A 26,503-nucleotide genomic window follows, 5' to 3' on the forward strand; every position below is an offset into this window, starting at 1 on the left:
ATGGAAGTATGTAGAGGCAGTTACATTTTCATTCCAATATCTTGAACAGATCACACTGTATAAAGTTTTCACATTTCAAAATCTTACATTGAAAAGCATTGGCGAGTTTGCAAACTTGTCTGTCATAAAATGGAGAAACTTTCTGTGCGACTTAGTTTACTATTTCAATTTTACCTTGAGAGCAAGTTGGTTGAACTTCTTTATTTTGTATATTTTTCTCTTTTACTTGCTAGACTGTTGCACAGATGCCCAGTGCAATTGAGACAGATGCTGAGGAGGGCACGTGTGCAAGCAGCTCACACAGTGAAACTCTTCTCCTGCTGTTTTAGAAGTTTTTCAAAAAAAAAAAAAAGAAAAGTAATTAATTACATGGGAAATGTGCAGCTCCCCTAAATGAAATAAACATAGGATTAGTTTAGAAATGGATCTGCGAGCAGAAGATCGGAGTGGCTGGGGTTGTAACAAGGACCACACTACCAGCTAGTAACAAGGTTAGGGCAGGATTACAATTTGCGCTGTGCTGATTGCTTAGTGGTATAATGTACAACAGACTAAATGTTCATTATGATTTATTTAGACCCAAAGAGCTGCTTTTGCTTTTGTGTATTTGCAGAATGAAATTACAATCTTTTAAGATAGTTGTCTGTCATACTGCTGTTCTAGAATAAATCCGTTCCTTTCCATATTCTTAATTATTTAAATAATTTTACCTAGGGCTGGTAATAATTAAAAAAATTAACTAATCATATAAATATATCTGATTAATCGCATCTAAAGTTAAAACGTAATTATAAAATGAATACATAAATCACGAAGTGAGTACACACTGAATCACACAATTAGTGTAGAATCAACATAAGGGAATTAAAAAAAAAAAAAAAGGGATAGTTTAAGCTTAAACAATGACCCTAAATCTGAACTTTTAACAAAATACTATTTGAGCAATTACAACCTGAATTTGAATGCCTTCCTAAAAGGCAAGTTGAAAAGAAGGCAAAATGAAAACAATGTACGAAATGACTGTTGACTTTGAATGCACTGCTAAAGACTTATTTAATTGAAAGTGGGCATAAGTTAAAACTTCTGTTAAAACTCCGTTAATACTATCCTCAATTGTTCATCACCGTCAACAACTTGATGATAATATTCTACACACGTGTTTTTCAACTGGTGTGGCAGGCAGTGTTGCATAGTGGTTAAGGCTTTAAATCCTGAGATTGTGGTTTCAAATCCCGCCACTTACACTGTGCTCCCCTGAGCAAATAGCTTCATCTGCCTTTGCTACAATTGTAAAAAGAAATGTAACCAATTGTATCTCAAGTATTGTAAGTCACTTTGGATAAAGGTAATAATAATAATAATAATATATTTTATTTAATAGGCGCCTTTCTTAGCACTCAGGGTCACCTTACAATAAAATTAACCAACATTAGTAAAATAAAAACAAGAGAATGATAAATCATAAAGCAATAATTAGCAAACAAACAAAGATAACAAGAAGTAACAGTGTAGAATTCACAATTGGTATGCCAGCTTGAAAAGATAAGTTTTGAGGGCAGTTTTAAAATGTTATTGATTCGAGCTGATGTATATGAAAGGGAAGAAAATTCCAAAGTTGAGGAGCACTATGAGAGAATGCTCAAGCTCCCATAGAACTGAGTTTGATGTGTGGTACAGAAACTAGAGCTGCAGGTGAGGATCTGAGTGAGCGAGCGGGAGTGTAAGTCTGGAGGAGATCAGTGAAGTAGGCGGGAGCGAGGTGGTGAAGAGCTTTAAATGTTAAGAGCAGTATTTTGTATTGTATTCTGTAGTTAACAGGGAGCCAGTAAAGTTGAGAGAGAAGAGGTGTAATATGTTCAGTGGATTTAGAACAGGTTATTATTCTGGCAGCAGAACTTTGAACAAGTTGTAAGCGATGGATAAGTTTTTGTGGGATGCCAGATAGAATAGCGTTACAGTAATCTATACGTGAGGTGACTAGGGCATTAACCAATACTTCAGTACTGTGTTGCGTAAGAACAGGACTATTTCAACAAGTCTAGAAATGCTTCAGACATGGAAGAAGGCAGTCCGAGAAATGTTACTTACAGTATATGGGAAGAAAAAGAGAGTACTGTCAAGAATAACGCCCAAGCTCTTAACTTGAGAAGAGATGTTTGTGTTGATGTTGTTAATTAAAATAGAATAATGGTTAACCTTAGCAAGTGTAGATTTAGAGCCAATGAGGTGAACCACCGTTTTATTGCTATTTAGTTGGAGAAAATTGTGAGTCATCCATGTCTTTGTCTTGGATACATGCCATAAGAGTATCTGGAGGGAAAACAGAAGTGGATTTAGTGGATAGATATAGCTGTGTGTCATCAGCATAACAATGAAACTTAATACCATGGTGCTGGAAAATATTACCTGTTGGGAAGATCTAAATGAGAAAAAGAAGTGGCCCCAAAACAGAACCCTGCGGGACTCCCTGAGGTGTTAGCCAAATAAATAAATGTAAATGGTGGAAATAACATTGTAGTGTCTCTGGGTCCAGACCGAAGAGTGACATGCTCCTCATGAAGTTGAGACCTATCTGAGGAGGATGGGACTACCTGTAGAAGCTAACATTAAAGCAACACTGTGATCACCTTAACTTTAATTGCACTTAGACTCGTTTAACACCTCTGTGCTGACTTCTTCTTCAGTGTTCTGGCCGAGAAGCACACCGCAATTTTACTCTTGTTCCCCTCTACTCACATGTTTACTCAGTGCTGTTTGCACACACCGTGCTGCAGCTGCCCCGTGTGACTCTTATGGTCCTCACCAACTCCAAGCAAAAGTGCTTCTGCTCCAGCATCTTCCACACTCAGTCTCTTGTGCTTCTTTCACCAGGGACTTCCTCCTCCCTCTCAGATGTTTCATTTGTATAATGCATTGCAAGCACATGTGCTTAGTAGCTGTCCAGCCATATGGCCCTCTGCATCTCCAGCCTAATCATTAGTAGTATTGTTTTGTATTTTTTTTTTTTTTAAAAAAGCATGAAAATACTGCCTTGACCAAAGTACTGCCTATTGCATTGGCCTTGTTGCCAGCCCTGGATGCAACAATATTTTTTTAACGCATTAAACAGACCGCATTTATTGCAAAAATTAATGTGTTAACTTTCTCTGGCCTAATTTTAACTAATTGCTGTGTTTTAAAAAAAATGCTTGTAATAGCTAGATGGAGGGCTTATTTCGGTTGCTTTTCTCCTTTCATGTGGTAGTATCTAGGTGGTTGTTGTTAACCCGGGACTCGACCGATCCGGTATGGAAATTTGTATTGTTGTCCGCATATTGATTTGGCAAAATTTTACACTGGATGCCCTTCCTGATGTAACCCTCCCCATTTATCCGGGCTTGGGACCAGCACGAAGAAACACACTGGTTTGTGCATCCCCTGTGGCTGGGTTTTCTAGGGATGCATGACAATATTGGATTAATTTCTGTTTTGGCAGATAATGGGTTAAAATAATTTTATTGTAATCAGACCAATGACTAAATTTGACTGATAATTCAAATCAATTATTTGATGACGAATTCACTGTGTTCCAGATGAGCAAGACATTTAAGTGACGCTGAGCTATTGTGTGAAAATGACTACGGTGTAGAAGTTTTTCAAAGTAAGTGAGAGTGACATAAAATGTGACATTTGTAACACTTGTTCAACTAATGTCTTGTGTGGAGGAAATAAAGTGTGACATTTCAATACCACCAACTTAATTATACACTTCAAAACACACTGTCCTGACAAATATGCAGAATTCCTCAGAGCAAAAGAGGAGAATCCTGAGCCACCGTGTACAAAATCAAAAACTGAAGTTGCTCAGCCTGTTAATCAGTTTCTTGAAAAATCATAGAAATTTTATAAAGACAGCCCCAAAGCTCAGGCAATTAATGTGAAGGTGATGGAAATTATTGCTCTGGATGGTCAGCCATATTCAGGATACAGTATTTCAAAGACTGGCTGAGCATCTTGAATCTCGCTACCTGATACCCACTCGCTGTTATTTCTCTGATGTAGCACTTACAGAGCTACATAATATTGTAGAAAGTCATGCGCACAGACTCCTTCCTGCCGATGTCACAGCCATAAGCTTTACCACTGATATATGGACATCTGATATGAGTCTTATGAATATGCTTAGTTTAACTGCTCAGTGGATCAACCGCAGTTTTGAATTAAAGAAAGGAATCTGGCACTCCCAATAATTCTTAGGATCACACATGGGTGCTGTACTCTTCATGATTTTTAAAAGAATGTTTGAAACATGGAAAATACCCAAAGAGGATGTTCATGTAGTACTACAAGACAATGCACATAACGTTTCAAAGGCTATAGAGGAAATGCATGATCTCAAGTTTGCCATGTATGGCACATACATTGTCATTCATGGCAAGATGTAAAATACAGTATTATCCTAGCACAGTGTCTTGGATGCAATGGCGATCACCAGAAAAATAGTTTGTCATTTTAAACATTCACAATTAGCCAATTTTCATCTCAAAACTATACAAATTGAACTTGATATGCAGCCAGAAATGCTTCAACCAGATTGAATAGCGCATTCTATATGCTGCAAAACTTGCTGGAGTAGAAAAGAGCCCCTGGGGCTTATGCCTCTGATTTTGAGTTACCGGCAACTCTAATGCCTAATCATAGGGGTTTGATTGAGAACATTCTATTTGAACAGCTGACAAAAAATTTTCCAATATGAAGCACTGGCTTCTAATATTATTCCCTTGGTTAATGCATTAAAACAACTGACTAAGGGCGTTCATATTGACTTTGGAGTTGAAACCAGTAAAGCACTCTCTTGGAGGCTGTAAACAATCATTTCATTGATATTTCCACAGAACCTGTGTAATCTGTTGCCAGTATTGTAGACCCAGGATACAAGAACAGTTATTTTGATGCAGATGTTAAATCATTGGCAATTCAAGTGTTGCAAACTCAGATGCAAGGAACTTACATTAAACAAGATGCAAACAAGTGGCCCACAAATAGATTTCCCACAACAGAAAAAGGCCAAGATAAAGGACAAAAGGACATTGACACTCTTCAAAATGTACAATGAAATTCTTGAAGAGAACCCAATGAAACAGCCTGATGGCAGCAGAGGTGAGAAAAAAATAGAGTTAAATAGCTCTAGTGAGATCTTTACAGCATTATTATAAGTAATAACTAGGGCTGTCAGAGCAAATATCACTATTCTAATATAGTTCAAATAAATAAAAAATTTTGGAAGGCAAGAAAACCACATCCCATTTGAAGACTGCTAGTTTTCATCTTAACCTGAGCCTATGCTTCTTTTCTTTTTATTTTTGTTTGGTGTGTTTTAACATAGTAGTTTTGGAAATAAACACTTAAAGTAATTTCACAGATTTTTTTTTTTTTTTTATAAGTTACTTTGAAAAATACTGTTGGCTAAATAACTGATTACAACGCACAGCAAATACTTAAAGACCACCACAAAACCAACATTAATGCACTTGTTTCATTATTAAGACACATAAAGGATCACAGTGCTTCAGTTTATTTATTGAACAGGGATGTAAGGTCCTCTGGCCTCAAGGGAAAAAAAAAGACAAAAAATGTCTGCATTTACTTTGTTTCATCAATCATGGACAATTTTGTTTGTTTTTCTTATGAACATTGTAGTTACAAAGTACCTTATTTCTCTTTAAGTTGCTTTTTGTGAGAGAGTCGATGATGTTCATTGTTTTCACCAAGTCTCTTAAGCAATAATGAGCGATTTGCAAGCACTTCATGATTTACATTGAAAAAATAAACATATTGATAACATATTTAAAAAAAAAAAACAGCAAAACAATACAGACAAGCATTCAAGCTATGTATGTATGCATGTTATTCAGTAGGTGCAGGGATTTCTGTCAGTAGCACCAATCCCAAGGAATAAAAATTCATAAATTTTATATAAATTGATCTGTTTGTATGGAATGATTACAATGAAAATTAATAAAATAAAAATATATATAAAAAAAAAGAAATACTGGAATAACAACTGGAGTTGGTTTCCTGCCATTGCCAAAGTAGCATGCAAGTTCCTGTCAGCCCCATTTTACTAGCGTGGACTGAGAGAGATTACTCAGTGCGGCTTCTAAAGTGATCAACGGAAAGAAAAACAGAATTTCCTGCAACAAAGTAGAGATGCTGTTGTTTGTTAAGAAAAACCTCCCCATCATGCTAAAAAAAGAATATAATGATAATCCTCCAGAAAAAAGTTATTGTTTATTTCTTTACCATTATATGTTTTTCCATTTTTTTATTTTCATTCTTTCAGTTGTGGTTAGACTTATTTACTCAAAAATAAACAAAAAATATTATGTAGTATTTAATACTGCAGCCTGTAAAACCAAGGATCAAATAGACAGCTAAATCTGGTTGAGCAGAAGCCATTTATTTTAATTATTTAAAATAATTTGCAAATGTTATTGTTATTCTTAAGTGGTATTGCTTATTCCTTTGTCATTGTATCATTTTGCCCATTTTTCAGTTTTCATTTTTTCAATTATTGTTGAATTTGTTCCATCAAAAAGAAAGAGAAAAGTGTTATTTAAAGCAGCAGCCTGCAAAACTACTTTCCATATAACCAGCAGGTAGCCAGCTAAATGTGGCAGACGTCATTTGTTTTTAATGATTTACTGTGTTATGCAAAATTTGTTATAGAAATAAGTGTTATTTTTCTCTGTAATTCTCATCCAGACAGATCAACTCTTATTTTTCTCTGTATCTTATAAATGTGCATATTGGGCATTGGTATCAGAATTGGCAGATAAGTACAAAAACATTATCGGATATCAACATTGGCCAACAATCCCCATATCGGTGCATCCCTAGTAATATTGATAGTGATTTTATGTTAGTATTGGTCATTTTGCATTAATTTGTTGTTTTTCATTTGCTAATTATTGGTTATTACTCTACTGAGCATACTTTCAAAAATGTTATGTTTAGGACAATTTGGCAACAGTTAGTTACAGACCTTCCATCACTACTAACACACATCAATTAATGTAGTTTTACATCATGGTGTGGTTCCCTATTTACCTGACGAGGTAAGAAGTCTGTATCGTGGCAGCAGAGCCGGTGCTAAGCTAAAGCCTAAGCGGCTAGCGAGGAAGTGGCGATACAAGCCTTCGGTGCTTCTGTGATCATGGGAAATGTGAACTCATTACCAAATAAGATCGATGAACTGGCTTGTGAAACATGGCTAACAACTAGCATCCCCGATGCTAACGTGTAGCTACCCGGGTTTAGTACAGTTAGAGCGGACAGAGACGCAAATACCTGCGGAAAGCAGAAAGGAGGACAATTCGCTCTCTATGTGAACACAAGGTGGTGCAACCCTGGACATGTAAACGTCAAAATCTTCACTTGCTGCAGGGACATCGAACTGTTGGCCGTAAGTCTGCATCCATATTACTGGCCCAGAGAGTTTGGACACGTCATTGTTTTTATTGTTAACATCCCTCCTCGCGTGGACGTGGAGATAGGGGTGACATCATCCACTCTGTTGTTGGTAAACTACAAATGCAGCACTCTGAGGCGCTTGTGCTAATCTCTGGAGATTTTAACCATGTGACGCTGGACAAAACATTACCTGCCTTCTCCCAGTATGTGGATTGTAACAACCAGGGAAATAGGATTATTGACCTACTGTATGCAAACGTTAAGGACGCATACAGCGCCACCCCGCTGCCTGCGCTTGGGAAAGCAGATCATAACCTGGTTCTACTTCAGCCTCACTACAAACCAAGAGTGAGGGAGCTACCTACAACCACACGCTCATTCAGGAAGTGGTCCCCTGAGGCAGAGCAGGCTCTGAGAGACTGCTTTGGAACTACGGACTGGGATATCCTGCAGGGGTAACATAGTGAGAACATTGAGGAGGTTGTTGACTGCACTACTGACTACATCAACTTCTGTGTGGACTTTGTAGTTCCAGTAAGAACAGTACGCTGCTATGCTAACAACAAGCCATGGATTACAAGTGACATCAAAGGCCTTTTGAACCAGAAGAAAAGGGCTTTTAAAGGCAGAGATCAGCATGAGCTCAAGTGCGTGCAGAAGGAACTCCGAGTCCAGCTCAGGGCGGCGAAGGAGCAGTACGGGAGAAAACTGGAGCAAAAGTTGCAGAATAACAGCATGAAGGAAGTGTGGGATGGGATAAAGATCATCACTGGCTGCAGCTCGAAGCGGGGTGCCTCAATTGAGAGAGACAGGGAGAAAGCAAATCTGATTAACAATTTTTTTAGCAGGTTTGACCACCCTAATCCACTTTTACTGTCACCTCCGAGTACTGCATCCTCCACCCATCCTTCTGCTGATACCAGCATAGGAGAGAGTTTTCTCTCACCCACAATTACAGCAGCCCAGGTAAGCAGAGAGCTGAGGAGATTTCATGCCAGCAAAGCATAGGGTCCAGATGGAGTATCGCCACGACTGTTGAAGGCCTGTGCATTGGAGCTGGGGAGTCCTCTACAATGCATCTTCAACCTGAGCCTGGAACAGGGGAGAGTCCCGAGGCTTGGAAAAAATCTTGCATCACTCCAGTCCCAAAGGTATCACATCCTAGTGAGCTTAATGATTTCAGGCCTGTCGCCCTGACGTCACATGTGATGAAGAGCATGGAGCAGCTGCTGCTTCACCACCTGAGGCCACGGGTCCGACACGCCCTCGACCCTCTGCAGTTCGCATACCAGGAGAAGGTGGGAGCGGAGGATGCCATCATCTATATGCTACACCAATCCCTCTACCACTTGGACAGAGGCAGTGGTGCAGTAAGAATTATGTTTCTGGACTTCTCTAGCGTCTTCAAAACCATCCAACCTCTGCTCCTTAGGGACAAGCTGACAGAGATGGGAGTAGATTCATACCTGGTGGCATGGATCATGAACTATCGTACAGACAGACCTCCGTATGTGTGTCTTGGGAACTGCAGGTCTGACATTGTGGTCAGCAGCACAGGAGTGCCGCAGGGGACTGTACTTTCTCCGGTCCTGTTCAGCCTATATACATTGTACTTCCAATACAACTCGGAGTCCTGCCACGTGCAAAAGTTTGCTGACGACACTGTTATCGTGGGCTGCATCAGGAATGGGCAGGAGGAGGAGTATAGGGACCTAATCATGGACTTTGTTAAATGGTGTGACTCAAACCACCTACAACTGAACACCAGCAAAACCAAGGAACTGGTGGTGGATTTTAGGAGACCCAGGACCCTCATGGACCCCGTGATCATCAGCGGTGACTGTGTGCAGAGGATACAGACCTATAAAAACCTGGGAGTGCAGCTGGATGATAAATTGTACTGGACTGCCAATACTGATGCTCTGTGCAAGAGAGGACAGAGCTGACTATACTTCCTTAGAAGACTGGCGTCCTTCAACAGCTCCAATAAGATGCTGCAGATTTTCTATCAGACGGTTGTGGCGAGCGCCCTCTTCTACGCGGTGGTGAGCTGGGGAGGCAGCATAAAGAAGAGGGATGCCTCACGCCTGGACAAACTAGTGATGAAGGCAGGCTCTATTGTAGACACGGAGCTGGATAGTTTGATATCTGTGGCGGAACGAAGGGCGCTAAGCAGGCTCTTGTCAATCATGGAGAATCCACTGCATCCACCGAACAGTATCATCTCCAGACAGAGGAGCACTGCTCCACTGACAGACTGAGGAGATCGTTCCTCCCTCACACTATGCATCTCTTCAGTTCCACTGGGGTTTGGGGGGGGGGGGGGGGGGTAAATGGTAACATTATACAATGTTATTGACTGTTATACCTGCCTCGCACTCTACACCTTGCACTTTTTAGCTTGCACTGTGTTTTTATCACTCTTTAATTTTGTTGTTTATCAGAATGCTGCTGCTGGAGTATGTGAATTTCTCCTTGGGGATTAATAAAGTATCTATCTATCTTTCCATCCATCCACCCATCCATCCATCCAACAAATTAGCAAGGAGGAAGTAAGGACAGCTATGAAGAGGATGAATAATGGGAAGGCTGTTGGTCCAGATGACATACCCGTGGAAGCATGGAGGTGTTTAGGAGAAATGTCAGTGGAGCTTTTAACCACAGTGTTTAATGCAATCTTGGAAATGGAGAGGATACCTAAAGAGTGAAGAAGAAGTGTACTGGTACTGATGTTTAAGTGTAAGGGGGTTGTGCAGAGCTATACTAAATACGGAGGGATAAATTTGATGAGCAACAGCATGAAGTTATGGGAAAGAGTAATGGAAGCTAGTTTAAGAAGGAAAGTGATGATTAGTGAGCAGCAGTATGATTTTGTGCTGGGAAGGAGCACTACAGATGCGATGTTTGAGAAGTATAAAGAAGGAGAGAATGAGTTGCGTTGTGTCTTTGTGGACTTAGAGAAAGCATAGGACAAGAGTGCCTAGCGAGGAGTTGAGATATTGCATGAGGAAGTCGTGAGTAGCAGAGAATTATTTAAGAGTGGTACACAATATGTGCTAGGGAAGCGTGACGGTCTGTGGTAATTATGACTATTGTTTGTGAAATTGGACATTTGAACTTGCTGTATTTTTTTTATTAAAATTTAAATTTATTAGGAGTCGGAGTCGGAACATTTTTGCCGACCCCGACTCCAGGTACCAAAAATTGTCTCTGACTCCGACTCCACAGCCCTGGTCATATCAGTTAACTTAGGTGCTGAACGCACCTGAATATTACACCATGCATCCATTTTCTAAACTGTTTCTCTTAGTCTAGTTGAAGATATAATTTTCTTACTCATCCATGCAGAATTCTTTCAGCTGTGCAATGTATAGGGGGTGTCTTGTATGCACATTTAGCCTGTTTCAGATTCCCCACAGCATCTCAATGTGATTCATATTAGTGCTTTGACTTGTCCATTCCAGAACCGTCCATTTTTATTTCCCAGCCATCCCTTTATGGATTTGCTGGAATGTTTAGAGCCACTTTCACTTAAGATTAAATCTTTTTTGCAGGTGATTTCACATTATCCTCAAGCACCCTCTAGTACAATGAAGAATTTATAATGGATTCTGTGATGGTAAGCTGCCCAGGACCTGATGTAGCAAAGCAGACTTAAACTAGACCATTTCCACCAGCATGCTTTATAGTTGGTATAAAGTGCTTATGATCAAACACTTCTTTGATTTTCGCCAAACATAGATTCTGGTATGGTGACCATTTCTCTACCTATTTTTGCATGGTGTATCCAGAATATAATGTTCCAGAGGTCGTGGGTTTTGTCTTGTTGTTCATGAGCAAACTTTAGTCTTGCCCTGATTTTCTTTCTGAACAGCAAAGGTTTCCTTTTTTCCACACCTCCCATGTAGCTCTAATTTATGCAGCCTCTTTCTAGCAATAGACTCCTGCACATTGACATCAACGGTGGCAAGAGCTACATGTAGGTCCTGTAATGAAGTTCTAGGGTTTGACAAAGGCACCAATTAGATTTTTAGTACATTTAATATATTTTTTTCATTTCTTTCTTATTTCCAGATGATGAAATTTGCTTGGGATAGTTATAAACATTATGCTTGGGGATCAAATGAGCTGAAACCAATTTCAAAACAAGGGCATTCAAGCAACTTGTTTGGTAAGTAATGCATTATGAATGGTTGTAATAAAATTAACAATAGCATTAGTAAAATATCCAAAATATAATTAATCACATTTTTATTTCCGAACTTCATAAAAATCAAATTATACATTTTTCATTGATTAAACATTATTTTTTGTCTTTATCATCTTGAAAGAGCAGTACAATTGTCTGCTTTTCGTAAGCTAAAGTATATAGAATTTTAAAGTATTAGCAATCCTGCGCTTAAATTTAAGCCTTGATTTATGTAGTCCAGCTTCTTAAATACTAGACCACTATGCATACATCTTATTGCAAGCACCATTTAGAAGTGTTTTAAATCAAAAAAAGAATTTAAAATCCCAGTAATGTACAGTTTTTGCCAAAACAGTTTAACATATGTTACATTTACTAAGGTTACATAGTAGATTTGGAATCTGGATTTTATCTGTGAAGTACAGACTTGTTTTTTATTTGTATGTCATCTTGCTGATGTGCTCTGCAGTCTATGTTCTCATCTGTTACCTACAAAATCTTGTTGATATGCACTGCAGTCTGTTTTCTCATTTGTTACCTAAAAACTGCAAACCTTTTGAAACACTGGGGCAACGGTTCAGAATTTGAATTGCAGCCTGTTAGGTTCAGAGCTTTAACCTTCTTCTGTATAAAGTATTTTATATCCTGTCAACAAATCTAGAATGGCTCAATTGGGAATGTCTGGTGTAAGAAGGGCGCTATAGTGTGCCCGACCTGGCACAGACTTGACACAGGAGGCATGTATAAAACAAAAGACTTTTATTTTTCTTCAGCTGGAGGGCACGTCTTCCCCGTAATACCTCCAGCCACAACACAGTCCCAAGCACTGAGTTACCACACTCCTCTCTCTTTCACCACCACTCCTCCACAGCTTTGTCCTCCTTCCACCCGACTCTGGCCGCTGAGTGGTGGTCACTGGCTCCCTTTAATCAGGCACCCGGAAGTGCTCCAGGTGGTTGATTAGTGACATCCGGCTGCACTTCCGGGTTAGGTGAAACCAGTGCCCAAAAGGGGCCAGCTGCTCCTGTTGCAGCACCCCCTGGCGGTGCCTGCGGAACCCCACAGAGCTGTACAGAACTCCAATCCCCATGAAGCCCTGGGGGAGTCCGAGGCACCGCTGCAACCCAGGGAGGCTGCCATCTAGCGTCCAGGGGGAGATACTGGGCTTCCCTCCCTTGTCTCCCTGGCAGATGTGGTGAAGGGGCGTCCCGGCCATCTGTCACACTGGATAAAGAGATAATAAATGGGGATTAACACTAGAATTACCAGAGTCTACGAAAAAACTCATAGATCCGGCCCACCTTAAAACCGTTCTCACCTCTCTCTTTTGTCTTCTAAATGTGCAGATTAAGACGAGCCAGCAAGCAGCCGGCTATTCCATCCCCCACCGTCGCAGAATGTTCACTAAGTTTTCCCAGCTCATGCCTTGTTTGATTATCTGGGAGTGACTGAACTGCTAGAGTTTTAGAGTGGAAATAATAGATCGTTATTTGGAACACATGCATTTCATGTGTGTTCCGTTTCTACAGTAATCTGTGTAAACACATTTTTAAAACAAAAACATTTTTCATATTTTAGTAGTAAATGACAAAATGTAGGCATAAACTATATAATATACTAAGCCTGAAGTCCAAAGATCAAGTAAACACTTTCACAAAAGGTTGAAGAAAAAACAAGTTTCCTTAGAGTAGTGGTAAGATTTGCAGACTTGTAATAAAGCATCCCCGGTGTAATCAAGACTCCCCGGTTCGATCCCGACTCACTCCTATATTTGCTGTTTTCAGTAATGAGCTGCTCTTATTGTTAATATTATACAGTACACACATACATTTGGTTTGCGTCTGTAACACACGGTGTACATTTATAGGACTTGTAAAAGTTTCAGTTTATTTTCACTTTTATTCTCTCTAAATCACGATCACGATACATACTAAGTCGCGGAGAGCTGACACAGACCACTCAGCCAATCAGTGCGCAGCAGGCCTGTTGCGCCTTAGAGACCCGAGTTCGATTCCCCGCTGGAAAGAAAGTGTTATTTCTTTTTCTTTTTAACCATATAAAGTAGTATGCGTGGTCAGTCAGTCAGATCGTTGTATTTTCATGTGGAATGCTCCTTTTAAAATGTTATTTTTAACAATTGAGACTGCAATTAACATGAACAAGTGTTTTTATAACTGTTATTATATAATATATATAAAAACAGCTAAGGGGATAGATAAATAGCTATAGCGTGTCTTTATTTGATCCAAATAAATAACATGCGAACTGATTTATTTACTTACCTTCCTACAGCATAAAGTCACAAGTGAACTGTTGAGCTTCCTCTGTTTGATCGTCAAGGGCATGCTCACAAATTACATGTGTAATGCCACGAAAAATACCTGCTGACACTTTAGTACACGAGCAATGGTACGAGAATGCAGTTAGACTTTTTTTGGGCACATACACCACGCTAGTGTTTAGATCTGGACGGTGTAGCGTTGGCGAGCTCTGTAAGCCGTGCTGTTTCTTTGAAGGACAGATGATTGACATGATGATGCTGGACTTCTGGGTTCGATGCTGACAGCTTCTCAAGTTTGCCATTTTGAGTAGAGAGCTGCTATTATTGTTAATATTCTACAATAAAAACATACATTTGATTTACGTGTGTAACAACTGCTGTAAATTTATAGTGCTTGTCAAAGTTAGCGTTCACGCTCGCCCCGATCTGACACTGCTGTTTTCAAATAAAGACGCTCTATAACAGAGGTGAACTCAGATCGGAGAAAACAGAAGCCCTCCCCGCAAGAAGTGTCGACTCACATAAAAGAACAACACAGCTGCACCAGGCGTAAAGGCAAAAGTCCAGCATCATCATGTCAATCACATGTCCTTCAAAGAAACAGCACGGCTTACAGAGCTCGCCAACACTACACCGTCCAGATCTAAACACTAGCGTGGTATATGTGCCCAAAAAAAGTCTAACTGCATTCTTGTACCATTGCTTGTGTACTAAAGTGTCAGCAGGTACTTTTTGTGGCATTACACGTGTAATTTGTGAGCATGCCCTTGACGATCAAACAGAGGAAGCTCTGCAGTATACTTGAGACTTTATGCTGTAGGAAGATAAGTAAATAAAGTAAAACTAATAAAACTAAAGACGCTAACTTTGACAAGTACTATATATCTACAGCGGCTGTTACAGTGGCAAATCAAATGTATGCTTTTATTGTATAATATTAACAATAAGAACAGCTTACTACTCAAAACGTTTATTTTGGAAGACGTTAAGACTCGAACACAGAAACTTATGCGTTGGTGTTGGCAGCTCTAACCAGTATACTACCCAAAAAGGCTGGACAACATGCAGCACTAACCTGGTTTCTTTTTCTTCGGTTATAGCCTTAGAAAAAAGCGCATTTGTTCTGTTATACTTTTATCTTTTGTGAAAGTGTATAAAGATATTTGGAATTCAGGCTTCACACATTCTACACTTCATGCCTACATTTTGTCAATTATTACAAAAACATGAAAAACATTTCTGTTTTAACAATATGTTTACTTTGCATAGATCATTGTAGACATGGAACACACATGAAATGCAAGTGTTCCAAATAACGATATAGTATTTATAAAAGGTGTCATTTTGCATGACTTCTCACTCTGTACAGCTCTATGCAACTGACAAGTAGGTAAGCAGACTTGAGCTGAGAAAACTGTGTGCCGGTGTGGGGATGTGATAGCAGACTGCTTGCTGTTTGCTGCTTATCAACACATTTAAAGGACAAAAGAGGCTGATGGAGAAGTGTGAAGCGTTTTAAGGTGGGACGGATCTACGAGTTTTTTCGTAGGCTCTGGTAATTCTAGTGTTAAGAGGAGATGTCCACATGGTGATTAAAACATTGTGGTTTATGACTTCCATTACTTATCCTTTTTCTATTCAATGTTTAATTGTTCTGTAAAAGACTAGTTGGTATTGGAGGAAGACTAACTTGAGAGTCATCAAGAACTTCTGTATTTTATTTTTCCCTGGAATATTGCAGACCCCTGATATAACAGGATCTAAAGTCTACCTAAATGGTGTTTCCATATGCTGTTTGTACTGGACTGAATCTTAAGGGAAGAGCAGAAAGTGGCTTGTGTGTTATGTTAAAAACTGTGTAGTATACAGATGATAATATGTCATCACAGAACTGCTTACCTGATTTGGTTTATTTATAACTAGAAGCGCCATATATTTTTTTCCATACTAACACCCCTAAGGTTCCACCATGTGCCATCTGAAACATTTTGTTCTCTTTTATGGGCCATTAGCCTGGCATACTGATAGAATATCCCTACTGCACCATCCTCCAAAATCCATAAATTGCCTAAAACAGCTTGAGTGAACATAAAAATAATGTTTGCATATATTTCCACGTTAAATGTTAGCAAATATTTTAAGTTAAAAAAAAAAAAACCTTTCCTGGGTCATGCTGCTGCTTGATAGAAAGCGACTTCAGTGTTTATTTATGTACATTAGTGTTTATTAGTTAAAAGCAAAACAAATAAAATAAGAAACATTTTGTAGATATGTAAACTCTGTATCAGTGCATGCACACAATTTCTGTAAACATTTTCAAACTGCATATGGTAAGTGGCTAGAGGGACTGATTATAAAACTGTTCACATCAGCAGTCCACATCAATCATGTTTTGTTGTTCGTGCATTTTTCCACCTGGAATTGACTTTGCACTTTATTGGTATCTGCCTCCTTGGGCATATCTTGTGTTGCCTTTCACAATGGCATGATAGCATCTCTTATTTTTAAGTAGTTTATTTGCCATTGAAAGTGGTACTTTTTGCAGTTTTCTTTGTTGCATATACATTTTCTCACTTTGTACTTTATCTGCATTTTCGAAGTTGCCACTGCCTTGACTGTTTCTAATGTTACTTTTCACAGTAGGAAGAATCATCTTTCTCATTTTGTTCACTGTACAGAGCAGTATTGCCTTTTTCGAAAATAACTTGTCTGTCGAGGAAATTATTGTGAAAATGCTGTCAGCAATGACCTTTCTGCTATTGCTGATGAAAAACTTAGCAGTTTGCACCACCACATTCGCAGACTGACTTTCCTTGATAATCAAGTGGGATCTTCCCCCAAATAGGGAATAACGTTTAGTACATATTTGTTATTTACATTAACAGCTAACCTAAATTTGATACCAGACTTATCTGTTTTGCTTGACTCGCACAACCTTTCATAGGCAAAAACTGTTCATCAAGCGTTATGATCTATCTTTACTTTTAACCTATGATGTAGTTCTGTGCCAGGTGTCTGATATATAGCTGAACAGCTGCCAATATTCAAAGTACACAAGCATCATCAATTTCAAAGTACACAGATAAAGGAGAATACACAAAGTGACATATTGTACGGTGCTGGAGCTGGAATGACTGGTGGAATATGTGATTTAGCTGTGAATGACACACTGTTTGGGATAAAAGAAAAAAATCCAATGATTTGAGTATGCATCTGTTGTCAAACCATTGTGTGTGTTGTTATTCCAAAAGTGTACTAAGCTTTCAGATCGAATGTCACTATTCAGAAATAATTTGGATTTATTTTAAAAGGTCTTATTCAAAGGCTAAAGATGATATTCGGTTGAAAACAGTGGTGATTTATTTTACATTGGGCTGATTTTTGGCACTGTGTTGCTCCAGACACACTATGCAATGCTGCAGTGTTTTATCAAATCTGTTCTTGCACATCCTTTCACAGCCATCCATTTTTTTTTCAAATTTTTAAATAATTAGCTTACTATGTTAATTGGTTAAACCTATAGTCACACAACTTTTGAGTGTAGTTTGGAATTTTCTACTTCACTACTCTAATTTTTTCTTTTTTTAAAATTGCCTGGTGTACTCGGATCAGATTTTTAAACACTTCCCCATAATATTAAAGCCTATACTATATTTTGTAATATTAAAAATCAGCAACCAATATGGCTTAAATTGGACTGACTTTACCTGGTAATGTTATAAGTTCTAATATAGTAATAAACAGTAATCGAGTACTAAAAGTAGTCTTCGTGTGTTAATCAGAATTTAACTATAGGAGATTTGGTAGTGTGCACAATCCAGATTACATACAACCATTAATCCTTACAACATTGTCATCCTCAATGGTGTCAATGGGCCTATAGTGTGAAATAATTTTAGAAATATTTACTTTTACATGTTGTTTCTGCACTAGGTGCTGACCATGTTATTCCAATTTCATTTTGTAAACTATTTGCTACTACAGTGATCCCTCGCTATATCGCGCTTCGCCTTTCGCGGCTTCACTCTATCGCGGATTTTATATGTAAGCATATTTAAATATATATCGCGGATTTTTTGCTGGTTCGTGGATTTCTGAGGACAATGGGTCTTTTAATTTCTGGTACATGCTTCCTCAGTTGGTTTGCCCAGTTGATTTCATACAAGGGACGCTATTGGCAGATGGCTGAGAAGCTACCCAACTTACTTTTCTCTTTCTCTCTCTTGCGCTTTCTCTGATCCTGACGTAGGGGGTATGAGCAGGGGGGCTGTTCGCACACCTAGACGATATGGACGCTCGTCTAAAAATGCTGAAAGATTATCTTCACGTTGCTACCTTCTGTGCAGCTGCTTAGTGAAGCGACATGCTGTATGGTGCTTCGCATACTTAAAAGCTCGAAGGGCACGTATTGATTTTTGCATGTTTTTTTTCTCTGTCTCTCTCTCTCTCTCTCTGCTCCTGACGGAGGGGGTGTGAGCTGCCGCCTTCAACAGCTTTGTGCCGCGGTGCTTCGCATACTTAAAAGCTAAACAGCCCTATTGATTTGTTTTCTTTCTATGTCTTTATGACAGTCTCTGCTCCTGACACACACTCCTTTGAAGAGGAAGATATGTTTGCATTCTTTTAATTGTGAGACAGAACTGTCATCTCTGTCTTGTCATGGAGCACAGTTTAAACTTTTGAAAAAGAGACAAATGTTTGTTTGCAGTGTTTGAATAATGTTCCTGTCTCTCTACAACCTCCTGTGTTTCTGCGCAAATCTGTGACCCAAGCATGACAATATAAAAATAACCATATAAACATATGGTTTCTACTTCGCGGATTTTCTTATTTCGCGGGTGGCTCTGGAACGCAACCCCCGCGATGGAAGAGGGATTACTGTATATTTATCCCCATTGTTGTATAAATTAAATCCAAAACCAAGTAAACTCAGATTAATCACTCACTATTTCTATTAATAAAAATAATAGATACAAATATTCAGTAAGTACACGTTGCTCATGTAATGAGTTCAATTGCTTTGTTGTGCTTGTAGATAATTAACTTATCTTCCTATATTGTTCATCACTTCATGGTTCAAATCCTCTTTAAAACAACATTTATTTATATAGCAAATTTTCATACAAATGATGCGGCTCAAAAGTGCTTTACAGGATGAAGAAAGAGAAAAAAGTCAAAATATAAAAAATAAAATTAGGCAATACTAATTACTTTAGAATAAAACTAAGGTCCAATGGCCAGGGAGGACAGAAAAAAACCAAAAAAACTCCAGACGGCTGGAAAAAAAAAAAAAAATCTGTAGGTGTTCCGAGGCCACGAGATCGCCCAGCCTCCTCTAGGCATTCTACCTAACATAAATGACCTCAATCAGTTCTCATGGTTTTCATGCTTCACATGGAAGAACTTGATGATGATGGTCATGTTGACCTCTGGCCTTTCCATCAATGTAGGGACATCACGGTGCTTTGATCGGGTGGTGGTGGCGCAGATCGCCACCACAGAAAACCAGAAAAAGAACAGCAGAGAAAGTATGGGTTAGTACAGATTTCGGAGCCACCATAAATAATAATGATTATTAAATGCATATACAAAATATCAGGATTAAACTAAAATGAAACTATGAGAAAGCCATGTTAAAATAATGTGTTTTTAGCAGTTTTTTAAAGTGCTTCACTGTATTAGCCTGGCAAATTTCTATTGGTAAGGTATTCTAGATTTTAGGTGCATAACAGCAGAAGGAATTATAAGCAGACACACATTTGAAGATCTAAGGTTACGATTTGGAGTGTAAGGTGAAAGACATTCTGAAATATAGGATGGAGCAAGATTATTTAAGGCTTTGTACAGTATAAGCAGTATCTATCCATCCATCCATTATACAACGTGCTATATCCTAACACAGGGTCACGGGGGGTCTGCTGGAGCCAATCCCAGCCAACACAGGACACAAGGCAGGAATAAATCCCTGGGCAGGGCGCCAGCCCACCGCAGGGCACACACACACCAAGCACACACTAGGGACAATTTTAGGATCGCCGATGCACCTAACCTGCATGTCTTCGGACTGTGTCAGGAAACCGGAGCACCTGGAGGAAACCCACGCCGCCCCATAAGCAGTATTTTAAAGTTAGTTCTAAATGACGCAGGTAACCAATGTAGTGACATCATAACTGGAGAGATGTGCTTGGATTTTCTTTTCCTAGTTAAGATTCTAACAGCTGTATTCTGCACTAGTTGCAATCGATTGATGTCTTTTTTGGTAGTCCTGAGAGGAGTGCATTACAGTAATCTAGCCAACTGAAAACAAAAGCGTGAACTTATTTCTCAGCATCTTGCAATGTTATAAGAGGTCTAACTTTTGCTATATTTCTTAAGTGGAAAAAATGCTGTCCTAGTAATCTGTGATTTAAAATTCAGATCAGTCAATAATTACCCCTAAATTCTTTACCTCTGTCTTGACTTTTAATCCTAATGGATCAAGTTTATTTCTAATATCCTCATACCCTCAGTCAAAGAAGTGTTTTTTAACAATATGCTTCTCATGAATTTTTTTCTATCATTTCTACATTAAATAGTAAGAGAAAATGGTCTGATAAACCAGTATCAATGATCTGCTTCACATCAACTTTTAGTCCTTTAGTAATTACTAGGTCCAACGTATGCCCTGCTTTGTGTGTTGGCTGACTAACATGCTGGCTCAAATCAAAAGAGTCCAGGAGGATCATGAATTCTTTTATTTCTGGGTCACACTGATTATCGATATGAAACCAACTATTAGGAACGTGTCATTGTTCATAATTATAATTGAAACCAATTCTGATAAATCCTCAAAGAAAGACGAATTGTATTTAGGAGGTCTATACATGGACAGTACAACAGACTGAGAAACTCAATGAATAACAATGGCAAGATACTCGAAGGACTTGAATATACCAAAACCAGCATCTTTACACTTCAACTGGCTCGAGTAAATGTTTGCTAAACCGCCCCCTTTCTTACCTTGGCGATCCGCATGAGCAAAGCTGTAATACAGCGGCTCAGATTCGATTAAAACAGCTGGATCATCAGAGCTAAGCCACGTTTCACTTAATGCAATAAAATTGATTTTCCTATCACTAATAAGATCGTTGATGGAAAACGTCTTCTTGGTTAATGCTCTAACATTTAATAAAGCCATATTTAATGTCCTGGAAGAGCAGAACTGAATTGTAGGAGCATTATGAGTATTCAAGATAGAAATTAAGTTATTCGTATTAGTGCCGCTCTGTGCGTATTTTTTATTTAATCTTTAGTCTGTTTTCATAACCTTAATAAATTGCTAATCCATAGGTGTAATTGTAATTATTTGTATTTATGCCACACTGTCTAGATTTTTAACATGCATTGAGGTTAGTTATTGGAGTATTGATGCAGTGCACTTTTGAGGAAGATTTTGCTATAGAATTCTTATGTCCTATCACAGCATTACGGAAAGTCAAGAGAGACTAATTACCTTATAGATGTTTTCGGAAAGGACCCGGGTGCCGAATCTATTAGGATGCAGACGATCCTGCTTGAAGAAACGCAGCCACTCACAGAAGAGGTCCCAGTTGTCCATCAACCCGATATTTTGTCCTTCACAGAAGCCTTTTAACCAGATGTTTAATGCCAGCAGATGACTGTAGAGTACTATTGGCACATAACCTTTGCTACTACAGTATGATGCTAAATGGCGAGGCACAGGCACATGCTGGGAGATGATTCTTTATACAGTGATCCCTCGCTATATCGCGCTTCGCCTTTCGCGGCTTCACTCCATCGCGGATTTTATATGTAAGCATATTTAAATATATATCGCGGATTTTTCACTGCTTCGCGGGTTTCTGCGGACAATGGGTCTTTTAATTTCTGGTACATGCTTCCTCAGTTGGTTTGCCCAGTTGATTTCATACAAGGGACGCTATTGGCAGATGGCTGAGAAGCTACCCGGCTTACTTTTCTGTCTCTCTTGCACTGACTTTCTCTGATCCTGACGTAGGGGGATTGAGCAGGGGGGCTGTTCGCACACCTAGACGATACGGACGCTCATCTAAAAATGCTGAAAGATTATCTTAACATTTCTATCTTTTGTGCAGCTGCTTCCTGAAGGACATGCTGCACGGAGCTTCGCATACTTAAAAGCTCAAAGGGCACGTATTGATTTTTCACTGTTTTGTTTCTCTCTGTCTCTCTCTATCTCTCTCTCTCTCTCTCTCTTCCTGCTCCTGACAGAGGGGGTGTGAGCTGCCGCCTTCAACAGCTTTGTACCGGCGGTGCTTCGCATACTTAAAAGCCAAAAAGCCCTATTGATTTTTTTTTGACTGCTTGCTTTGCACTCCTTTGAAAAGGAAGATATGTTTGCATTCTTTTAATTGTGAGACAGAACTGTCATCTCTGTCTTGTCATGGAGCACAGTTTAAACTTTTGAAAAAGAGACAAATGTTTGTTTGCAGTGTTTGAATAACGTTCCTGTCTCTCTACAACCTCCTGTGTTTCTGCGCAAATCTGTGACCCAAGCATGACATTCTAAAAATAACCATATAAACATATGGTTTCTACTTCGCGGATTTTTCTATTTCGCGCGTAGCTCTGGAACGCAACCCCCGCGATGGAGGAGGGATTACTGTATTGGCTTACGTGTCATTCCTTTAAGTCAGTGGTCTCAAACTCCGGTCCTGGAGGGCTGTAGTGGCTGCAAGCTTTCATTCTAACCCTTTTCTTAATTAGTGACCTTTTTTGGCTGCTTATTAACTTATTTTGAATTAATTTTAATTGACCTGCTCTTGAAAACTCTGACCCCTTAATTATTTCTTTTTCCTTAATTAGCAGCCAAACAATAATGAGATACAAAATGAGCCAAAACATGACCAACAAACTGTGTACATCATACAGTATCTGAAAATAAAGAAAGATGAAGGTCTCAGGAATGTTGATATGCTCAGGTCCCCAAAACATTTTAACAGTGTTCTTGTTAATTAATCAACTCGTTGGAATTGAAGGGCCCTGACTTAGTTGGTCTTCTGTCGGCTCACTCACGTCACATTTTCATTTCTGTTTGGGTGCCATTTAAGGAAAGAAATTAAGCAATTCAGATGAATGATCAGGGGAAAAATCTTAAAAAAACAAGTCAATTAAAATAAAAGAAAAGGAGTTAGTTAGCAGCAAAAACTGGTCACCAGTTAAGAATAGGGTTAGAAAACAAACCTGCAGCCACTGCAGCCCTCCAGGACTGGAGTTTGAGACCACTGGTTTAAGTATAGTCTGTCAGCCCATTAGGCAACATGCGAGGGGTCGCAAACACCAAGGGGGACCAACCCTCCACCCCTTGATGTCTCAAGCAAATGATGCTCAGATACCCAGGAGCTCTAAAGACCCTTGTGATTGGGTCTAAATGGGGCTGCAACTATAGCCATGGCAAACCACAAGTGCTTTTGTACAGAACGAATACCACAAAAATTAGTATTTTGAAGTAATTTTAAAATGTTGAAATTGATACTTATCGATATGTCAGTGCCTTTGACAACCCTACTGAACAATGTAAGTAATTACTGTGACAACTTTTTACCACAGTTTTACAGTTGTCTGCAGTTGAAAGACTGTAATTCACATGTGTGCAACAGTGTTCAGTAATATCAATAACACTGGAAGGAGAGGATTTTTAGAGGTAAAACGTATATGCAAATATGGTGAAAAGTGAGCTGGAGAAGACAATGAGGAATTCCCACCTGGGTAGCAATGTTTAGTGGCGTTGTGGCAAATTTTAGAGTTACAACAACTTGGGGATTTGTAGTGCAGCTGTTTAGGAAGGACAGGAGATTGACATGCACACTGATGAAATAGTTAAAAATTTAAAAACACAATTTCCAGTTAGCATAGTCCATGGCATTTGTGACATTAATGCTTAATTGTGTCTGTTTCACCTTCTGTTAGAGTTCTGTAAAGTTTCTCCTATCTGCTGGTTTACATTCCACTGCAAGGAGAAAATCATAATGCCCTGAGCAAACTATACATTATTGTGAAATATTTGTATTATGAAAGAGTCTTCTTTGTTGGTTGTGACTTCAACAAAGAAATTTACTTAAGAGTTTTGTCAAATTTCATTAATATGTCTTCTGCTCAATGATGTGTGCTAATGCTCTGGAGCATGGTTATATCTTGTTGGGTGACAATTACCATATGGTCTCACCTTGGGCAGTTTGATATTCTCTTAATACGTCTTTATTCTGCTTTAACTAGAGAGTAAACCATAAACACAGTAACTGATAAAATGTTTTTAACTAAAGACAATTGGGGAAAAATTACAGAGCTCTTAATTTTTCAAATAAAAAAACATGAATTACCACAAATGTCCGTAATTTAGAGATGGTCTTCAGTGACACATTTCAGGTTAGAGATATGAAAGCATACAAAAATGGCTAAAGAAAATAATTTAAGTTACTGAAAGTCATTACCTATATAAACTGGAAACTGATTCACCAGTGATGTATGTACAGATGTGTGCAGATTACTAACCGTGGTCTAACACGTGGTCTACATTGGACACACTAAATTCTTTCTGTGCTTGCCATGCACCACTGCATGATTCCAGTTTCTCTGTTTCTATATATTACCTCAGGAAGATGTCTATAGAACCAATATGGATGATGTGTCAGCTCATATTTTAATAATTTATAGCCACCATTTAGCTGACATTTGTATGGCCGTTTTTAATGCTTCTCTCACTGCTAAAAAGAAGTATGTGGTAACGAATGCTGACTGGTAACACTCAGTAACATGAATATGAAGTGCTGCAAGAGTTAGTTGCTGGGATATATTAAACACATGATTCCAGACAGTCTGAACCACTTCATAATATTGTAATACACCAAATTAAAGCCCTATACCTCAAGAGTTCTAAAATTATTTCACTAACACCAACTACCAAAAATAGTAGACTTGAATGTTTGTCAGCTTTGGGATTTGGGTTAAAAACATTCCAACTCAGATTCCAGCATGTCTGAATTGGCAACTTCATTTTTGCCACACACATCCTCAAAACAATGTACTGTGCTGAGCTCTTTTCATGGTACTCCTTTAAATTGTGACAGCGTAGCTAGACCTAGTTTTAAAATGCAGCAGTTACATTTGCTGAGGAAACCAACGTCATAACTACGAGCATAAAAAATAATAATTACCTTCTGTGGAATGGTGCCAGGACACAGACTCATTGATTAACATCAGCAGAACTTAGGAAATGGTCATAGACCTCTGGAAGCAGAACATCCATTTACATTGGTGGAGGATCTGTGGAGAGGGTCAGGATCTTTAAATTTCTTGTCCTTACCATTACTGGTGTAGACGCCCAACACAACCCTCAGCTGTTATCATGGTTTAACAATGCCTTTACTTTCTCAGACAGCTGATGAAATCCCAAACCGCTCTTTTTATGCTCACCAACTTCTACAGTTGAGCAGTGAAATCTGTCCTAATTGTCAAAGGTGGATCACTGGAACACAGCTCTCTTCTGATCACAACATATACCTGTACAACACATGTGGCTATAGAAAGGCAAACAGAATGATCAAATACAGTGCCTCAGGTATTCTGAACAGTCTCCTTTTCCTTTTACTCTTCTGGCAAATAAGACAGAACCACTAACCCTCACACAACAGGGTTTATGAATTGGTTTACTGTCAGGTCATAAGATTACTCAGAAGCTGGTGATTGCTTTAATCATAGACACAAATGCATTTAAATGACATTTCTTGTCTCTTTCCTCCCACTCTTTCCTAAGGTATTAATTTAGGTTTCAGCCAACCTGCTTTTTAATATTCTGGGACACTCAACGTTATATTCATGGTTTGCTTTTGGATTTATTGTCTGACCCGTTGCGCATCTGTCACTAGGCTGCAGTAGCCTAGTGTAAATGTCAAGTAAATATCTCTTTTGCACATGACAATAAACTTGAACTAAGCTGCTGTCAGAATACAAAAACAACATGCCCATTCTTTTTCTTAAGATATCCTATGGCAGATGTTTACATAGCTCCACATATGACCATCTACAAGTATTTCTGAGATAATTAATCTACATAGAAATAAACATTATACCCATTCTTTTATTTTCTAATTTGTTTATATACTGTAGGTCTGCAGTAGTTTTGGATACAAGGCAAGAAACATCATTGAACAGAACACAAATCTGTCACAGGTTACATTCAAGCATAACACCTATCATCACTCTTACTAGGCCAATTTAAAGTATCACAGTAAACTTAACATATAGTAATGCTTATTCCGGAGTACAATACACAGTCAGAATCAGCCTCCTAAACTGATGATATAGCTTCTGAATAGTTGTCCTCACATCAGATTAGTCTGTAGTAGTGCAATTTTCGCTCCATGGCTACTTCTTGATCATCACTTTTAATGTTTACTTATTGCATAACCTGCACTGATCATGTTGTTTATAGTTAATTGGTAAAGAGTTTTAGTTCTTGTTATTCTAAGTAAAACTTTAATAATAAGTCAGGGTGTTCTGCAGTCATGATATCAGGCAGCATAGCACAGGTGTGCTATAGATTA

At 38.7% G+C, this 26,503-nt stretch overlaps 1 protein-coding gene across 1 annotated transcript in view; it reads left to right on the forward strand.

The window, feature by feature from the left end:
- man1a1 (mannosidase, alpha, class 1A, member 1) overlaps positions 1 to 26,503 on the forward strand; it is a 495,681-nt gene that overhangs the window by 73,983 nt on the left and 395,195 nt on the right. Inside the window, exon 2 of the mRNA XM_051925338.1 lies at positions 11,527 to 11,623. Within this exon, the coding sequence (XP_051781298.1) occupies positions 11,527 to 11,623 (97 nt within the window). The remainder of the gene's footprint in view (positions 1 to 11,526; positions 11,624 to 26,503) is intronic.

Source organism: Erpetoichthys calabaricus, chromosome 3 (genome assembly GCF_900747795.2).
Source record: "Erpetoichthys calabaricus chromosome 3, fErpCal1.3, whole genome shotgun sequence".
Taxonomy (NCBI): Eukaryota; Metazoa; Chordata; class Cladistia; order Polypteriformes; family Polypteridae; genus Erpetoichthys; species Erpetoichthys calabaricus.